Consider the following 6,901-nt stretch of genomic DNA (forward strand, 5'->3'; position numbering starts at 1 on the left):
TGAAGATGAAGGTCCTGGTATTGAAATGAAGATGAGAGTCCTGGTCTTCAGATGAAGATGAGGATCCTGGTCTTCAGATGAAGATGAACATGAAGACGAGGGTCCGGGTGTTCAGATGAAGACGAGAGTCCTGGTCTTCAGATGAAGATGAGAGTCCTGGTGTTCAGATGAAGATGAAGACAAGAGTCTTGGTGTTCAAGTGAAGATGAAGGTCCTGGTATTCAGATGAAGACGAGGGTCCTGGTCTTCAGATGAAGATGAGAGTCCTGGTCTTCAGATGAAGATGAAGATCCTGGTCTTCAGATGAAGATGAACATGAAGACGAGAGTCTTGGTGTTCAGGTGAAGATGAAGGTTCTGGTATTCAGATGAAGATGAAGACGAGGGTCCTGGTGTTCAGATGAAGACGAGAGTCCTGGTGTTCAGATGAAGATAAAGACAAGAGTCTTGGTGTTCAAGTGAAGATGAAGGTCCTGCTATTCAGATGAAGATGAGAGTCCTGGTCTTCAGATGAAGATGAAGATGAGAGTCCTGGTCTTCAGATGAAGATGAGAGTCCTGGTCTTCAGATGAAGATGAGAGTCCTGGTCTTCAGATGAAAATGAAGATCACGGTCTTCAGATGAAGATGAACATGAAGACGAGGGTCCTGGTGTTCAGATGAAGACAAGAGTCCTGGTCTTCAGATGAAGATGAAGACAAGAGTCTTGGTGTTCAAGTGAAGATGAAGGTACTGGTATTCAGATGAAGATGAGAGTCCTGGTCTTCAGATGAAGATGAGGATCCTGGTCTTCAGATGAAGATGAACAGGAAGACGAGAGTCCTGGTGTTCAGGTGAAGATGAAGACGAGAGTCCTGGTCTTCAGATGAAGACGAGGGTCCTGGTGTTCAGATGAAGATGAAGACAAGAGTCTTGGTGTTCAAGTGAAGATGAAGGTCCTGGTATTCAGATGAAGACGAGGGTCCTGGTCTTCAGATGAAGATGAGAATCCTGGTCTTCAGATGAATATGAAGATCCTGGTCTTCAGATGAAGATGAACATGAAGACGAGGGTCCTGGTGTTCAGATGAAGATGAAGATGAGAGTCCTGGTCTTCAGATGAAGACGAGAGTCCTGGTGTTCAGATGAAGATGAAGACAAGAGTCTTGGTGTTCAAGTGAAGATGAAGGTCCTGGTATTCAGATGAAGATGAGAGTCCTGGTCTTCAGATGAAGATGAGGATCCTGGTCTTCAGATGAAGATGAACAGGAAGACGTAATTTTTTGAGCGATGGTCTTAAACTTTTGATCAGCTGATAAACAGCCTATTTCAGTTTACTTGTTTTCAATAAATTACTTTTTCAAAGTGCTTTTTGTCTCACTCCCCCTTCTTGCGTTTGCATACTGTAGCTCTACTTAAAACCTCATTAAGATCCAAATGTGCAAAAGGTAAATTCTAGCTATTTTTCAACTGGTCTTAAGATTTTGATCAGGTCTGTACATATGCTGACCTTTCTGCTCTAAATCTGTCATTCAAATATGTTATAAGTTTGAAATAGCAAAATGATCAACTGTAGTTACAGTGTTCAGGATTCATCCGATGATACATTATCAACACTGCATGCACACTACCAGACAAAAGTTTGGACACACCTCATTCAATGGTTTTTATTTATTTGTATTATTTATACATTGAGATTAATACTGAATATTAACTCTTTTTGTTTACAACATAATTCCATATGTATGTATGTACTGAATGAGAAGGTGTGTCCAAACTTTTGACTGGTAGTGTAGATCAAGCTCATCTAGGATGATATGACAGAGGCATCACAGTAAAGGGCAAAGCCTTTTCTTCTTTTGATCAAAGAAGTTCATCTTGCAGGCGTAGAGAAAATCTGTTGACCTGGAGAAGTCGGCATGTTACTTTAAGGAATGCTGCGTCACTGACGTCATCACGTTAGAGTTGCTCGTCCAATCACACGCGTCGTCTCGCAAGAACCGCGCGATACACGAACAGACAAAGAAGTCGTCTTTGTGAGTTTCTACAATGGTGGCCCTGTATCGCCATTCCGACTCACCACAAACTCCTCACATAGAACAGCCTGGACATGACTGACTGGTTCCAGTCAGACCCGCGACAGACACTGAGAAGAAACTATTGAGCGTTATCAGCCGGCTGTCTGGTCAGAGAGGACCGCTGGAGGAGAAGCTGGAGCAGAAGCTGGAGGAGAGGATAGCCGCCATGGAAGCCAAATTAAACACTTTCTCCAGCGGCGAGGAAATTCAGCGGAAAAGAGGAGAGCACAGTCCTAAAATTGCGGTAAGAATATATTCCATTTGTAGGATATTTTTAGTGAGTTTTAGCACAATGCTCTGAATTGGTAACGTTAAGCAGTGATAGCATGTAGTCCTCCATCTTTGTTAACAAACGTGACTTTATTTTTGCCTTTTTGTACTTTTAGGAACAAGGGTGAGACTGTTTATTCTTTTTTGTTTCTTTTTTGTGAGAAAAATGTTTACTGTAAGCATGTATAATAATTCTTTGTCAGCTGAATGCACACAATTAAATTGTTGTACTGTAGATTGTAAACAATTCATGCATCCATTCAAATTGTGTCTGCTAATTTAAAACTGTTTTAAATGACTTTACAGTTGACTCTGCAGTTATTCTGCTGTGAGTAGTAAATGAATGTTCTGATTTATTTTCACAGACTGGGCTCACCTCACAATGAGACAGTCAGGACATATTTAGTTAAAACTTTGGCTTAAGTCCAGATGTGGAGGATGTGGAGACAGACGTCCTTCTATGTAAGTATCCTGTTTAAAATTGTTCTAAATTTTTCGATTTCATCAACAGCAACAAAAGCTAACAATAGCTGAAAATAGCAGGAAATAATAAAGCTAATAACGGCTTCATTTAACTGTTTTCCAGCTGATTGTAAAAAGCTTTTTGAAACTCTACGGAGGAACTACCGCTACAGTCAACCCAACATGGCGGATCAGGTGGAGGCCATGAAGTCTTCTGCCCCGAGTCACCACAGAAGAAAGAGGGTAAGAGATAGTTTGATTCATTACATTGTGTGTTTTATACAAAATGTGGTTAGAATAGTATTGCTGGTCACTATGACATTATTTTTCTGTTAAATTATTAAATGTATTGATTTCCTGTACTGATTGTGTTCACAGCTGCTGGATGCCAGGAAGACAGTCCTTGCTCCAGATGAAGAGGACTTCTGGAAGGGCATCACAGCTGACATGATGTCAGATGAAGAGGACGGCAGCGTTGACGGGGTGCGTGGATGGATAGTAGGGCCTCCATCCTTCCACAGCCAGGAGCTTGCCAACCTGTGTGCAGCCCTACAGGCTGGAGGCTGATGTAAAGTACACAGCACTACATCACAGGTGTTTTCACAATGGACAGCCGTCTGATAGACTGAAGCCACTGAAGTACAACACGGCAGCAGCCAGAAAACATTTTAAGCCAGAGCTGATGCTTGAGACCAGCCTGGAGTGAGAGATGAACTTGGTCAAAATTTTTTGTAAATTTTTTGTTTTTAAACACAGTTTATTTTAATTTTGATTTCGGATTTCTGGAACTCTGGACTGTTCAATAAAGCTCTTGTTTTTCAACATGTCTCAACATGTCATATTTTTTCCCTTCCAATAAATTAATGTCATTGATTGTAGGATAGCCCATTGGATAACAATATCAAGTATGCGGGTTAACTAATTATACACTATATGGCCCACATTTATTAATGTCTTATTAAAATATTAATAATAATAAGCATTATTATTGTGTGTGACTGGGGGTGAGGAGGTGGGGTGGGTGGGGGGCCAGCGGGGGGCGGGGATTTGACCAGCAGCAACAGATCTTTCAACCAATCATGACACAGTTTTTTTCTGTTGTCATGTCTTGTTTCATCCAATCAGTGTCCTGAGTCATGCTAGACAGGCAGGCTAGATGCTAATTAGTTTTCACACCTCTGCCATGCCCCAGGTGTGAAGTCTCACTCCCCCCTTGCCCCACACACCCACCCCCCAACTCCACAAACATGATTCATTCAAGGTATTTCTCCTCACCCGCCAACTAGTAGTTCATAGCCTGAGAACAACCAATAACGGTGGGGAACTTAGTAGGTTTTCAGTGATTCACAGGGTCGATAATCTGGCTTTTCATGCAGTGAACTGTCGAACCCATGGAACTTCTGTCTGTCCTTCAAGGAAGACTTTGGGATTTTTGAACCTTGGCTGTATTTAGGGTTGTCCTGGGGTGAAACTGAATGATTGGAACCAAAATCAGGCAGATCCATGCTGTATTCACTGAGTTTCATTTTTGCCTGAAACCATAAGTAAGTTTGAACGGGGAATTCATAGTTTATTTCTGAAGACATGGCTGAATATTTAGACGATTCTGAATACTTTGATGTAGTATTTGAATTTGATTTGTGGATTCTCTCCATAATGTTGTCAAACACTTAAAACACTATGAGTAACAAAACAAACACCTGAGTATCACAACAGCATGGCTGGCTGAAACTCTGCAGCCTGTTGCCCCTCTCCCTGTCCCTCTCTTCTTCTGTTGCAGCTTCTCATCAGTTCAAATACATAATATAGGCCACCAAGTTCAAATACCTCATCCAACTGTTCAAAATCTTCTAAATATTCAGCCATCACTTCAGAAACAAATTACAGGTTTCTGTGTCTGTAGATCCACACAAACTCCCCTGCTTCAAATGACAGACTACATAACAGGATGTAAACAAGGGCAAGAAGCGACGTCACATAAATAAAAAGGAAGCATTTGTCTCCATAATGTTGTCAGATACTTATCATAGCAATCTGAGCTGGTTAGTCACAAAATAAACACTTTTATTGACATACTTTTGATACAAGAAAGATCCCCACACAACCCCGTTCAGACTTAGTTTTAGTTCCTATCATTGAGTTGCAGCGCTGGACTACCTACCTTAAAGGTACCGAGGAGCCGGCTACAAGCATGGAGAGCAAAGCTTAAACAAAACAAAAACAAGAGGACATGGGCCTTGACGGTCACCTGAATTTTTGATGTAGTCAGTTTTGCTGTTTATGGAAAAAAATATGAATCCATGTTTTGAATGGTATACCACTTAACTAAATCAATTTAGATTCAACAAAGTTTGTGACTTTGGGATTTTCATACAGCTAGTCATATCAGAAGCAAACACCCAATGCTTGTAGGTCGGATTTTTTCAGCTACATCATAGATTAAGCCAATGTTTTTAATTCAGAGCTCTTTCAATTTTTAGAGAGGTTTTGCCACCACTTAAGCGGCTTCATTACTTGAGGATTGAATGCAAACTTCACAAACTTATCGAGACCTTAATTTCTACGGCATCAAGGTTAAGATTACTATTTTTAGATAAACTTTGCCCACTCCCTACGGGGAAATGTGAAACCCTGGGGCCTGGACTCTTCCATCCACAAAGTGTATTTGATTCTTCCATATCTGGATGTTACGAAGATCTTTGAAATTTGTAATTAATTAAGGTCTTTGACTTCGTCTCAGGTGACCTAATAAAAACTGTCTGAAAGTGGTAAAAAATTGTGGTTGCATTAAAATACACCTCATAGTCTGCTATGCATTTATTGTGATTGACTTATGAAGTTCAGCAGTCTATATCATCATATCACACATTCTCTTTTTAAAACTGCCTATCAGTTAATTTTAAAATATTTGAATTGCCAGTAAGTTTTGAATGATGTAGTAAACGTTGAATGAAAAAGGTTCTGCAATGTTGTGGAAAAAAGGAATGTGTGCTTCTGTTTAAAATGAATACCAATAAATCTCGTCAATCATTACTATTATATAAATATGTTAATATATTTTCTTACATCACACATCCTGATGATCTCTGAAGTATCCTCCGAGAAGAAACGTGGAAGACCAAGAGGGGCAGCTGTCCTCCTATTCTGACTTGTGTCCTACATAAAGTTAGACAAAGTGAGCTCATGCAATATTACAGTTCTTATGGAAGTTCACATTGACAAATTCACACTATACATACCTCTTTATCAAGGTACTGCATAACACTTTGAAGGGTCAACCTCCTGCTTGATGAAATGACTGCTTTATACAACTGCAAGAGAAAAAAAAACTAAAATGAGCTGCATGTTTTGAAAAGGATAATGTGAATCAATTTTTAACCTATCTGCATCATCTTATATCACATGAGTGACTAAGAGTGAGAGAAATAGATATTTTGGGTCCTTCTACGTGAAACTGCATTTACGTTATTAAGTATTTCTACAAAGAACCAAAAAATTTAGTACATTTTAAAAAAGGTGCAGGGATTGGATCTAACAAATATTTGACATTATTAGATAAGTCGTATAGAAAACAAATTCCAGTATTTCAATCAATAAAAATAAAGAAAATTAATTTCCCCAAATTTCCCTTTTACAAGCTTCCACATTTTAAAAAAAAAAAAAAAAAAAAAAAGGACTCCAATGTTTTGTTTAATTCTATTTGGGACAAATTTGAGGGTGTCACCATGCACTTAATGAAGCTGTGATTAAGAATTTTATCAATATTATTCAAGGATCAAGGAATCTTTTATTGTCCCCGTGGGGCAAATCACTCTACAGTCAGCAGAACAAGAGTCACAACAATCGCGGAGTACCAGTTACATAAAGCACAGACAACAATAAACAGGACGAACAGATTAGTCAGTCACTTGTTTAGCAGGACAATTGCAGCAGGGACAAAAGAATGCTTGAGTCTATTTGTCCTGCATCTTGGCAGGATGTACCTGCGGCCTGACGGGAGCAGCACAAACTCACCAACTATTTTCTGACCTTTTATGGAATAATCAATTTAATAACCACCAGATTGAACGAAAAATAAAATTAACTGTAGATCGTAGGGTCATTAGGAAAAGCAG

At 39.5% G+C, this 6,901-nt stretch overlaps 1 protein-coding gene across 1 annotated transcript; it reads left to right on the forward strand.

The window, feature by feature from the left end:
- The first annotated feature begins 1,763 nt into the window (after nt 1-1,763).
- On the forward strand, nt 1,764-3,608 carry LOC118471592 (uncharacterized protein C14orf93 homolog). The gene is made up of 4 exons (XM_055009286.1): nt 1,764-2,298; nt 2,690-2,786; nt 2,911-3,029; nt 3,165-3,608. Exons 3-4 carry the CDS (start codon nt 2,970-2,972, stop codon nt 3,351-3,353), a joined length of 249 nt encoding a protein of 82 aa, XP_054865261.1. The 5' UTR covers nt 1,764-2,298; nt 2,690-2,786; nt 2,911-2,969; the 3' UTR covers nt 3,354-3,608.
- The last annotated feature ends 3,293 nt before the right edge of the window (nt 3,609-6,901 follow it).

The sequence above is a fragment of the Amphiprion ocellaris genome, chromosome 3 (assembly GCF_022539595.1).
Source record: "Amphiprion ocellaris isolate individual 3 ecotype Okinawa chromosome 3, ASM2253959v1, whole genome shotgun sequence".
In the NCBI taxonomy this organism is placed as follows: Eukaryota; Metazoa; Chordata; class Actinopteri; family Pomacentridae; genus Amphiprion; species Amphiprion ocellaris.

What these genes read in the sequence shown, in the direction of transcription:
- LOC118471592 (XM_055009286.1), top strand. Translation starts at nt 2,970, where the DNA reads ATGGCGGATCAGGTGGAGGCCATGAAGTCTTCTGCCCCGAGTCACCAC. An exon ending in GTCACCACAGAAGAAAGAGG is followed by an intron (nt 3,030 to 3,164) that starts GTAAGAGATAGT and finishes TTGTGTTCACAG; the next exon opens with CTGCTGGATGCCAGGAAGAC.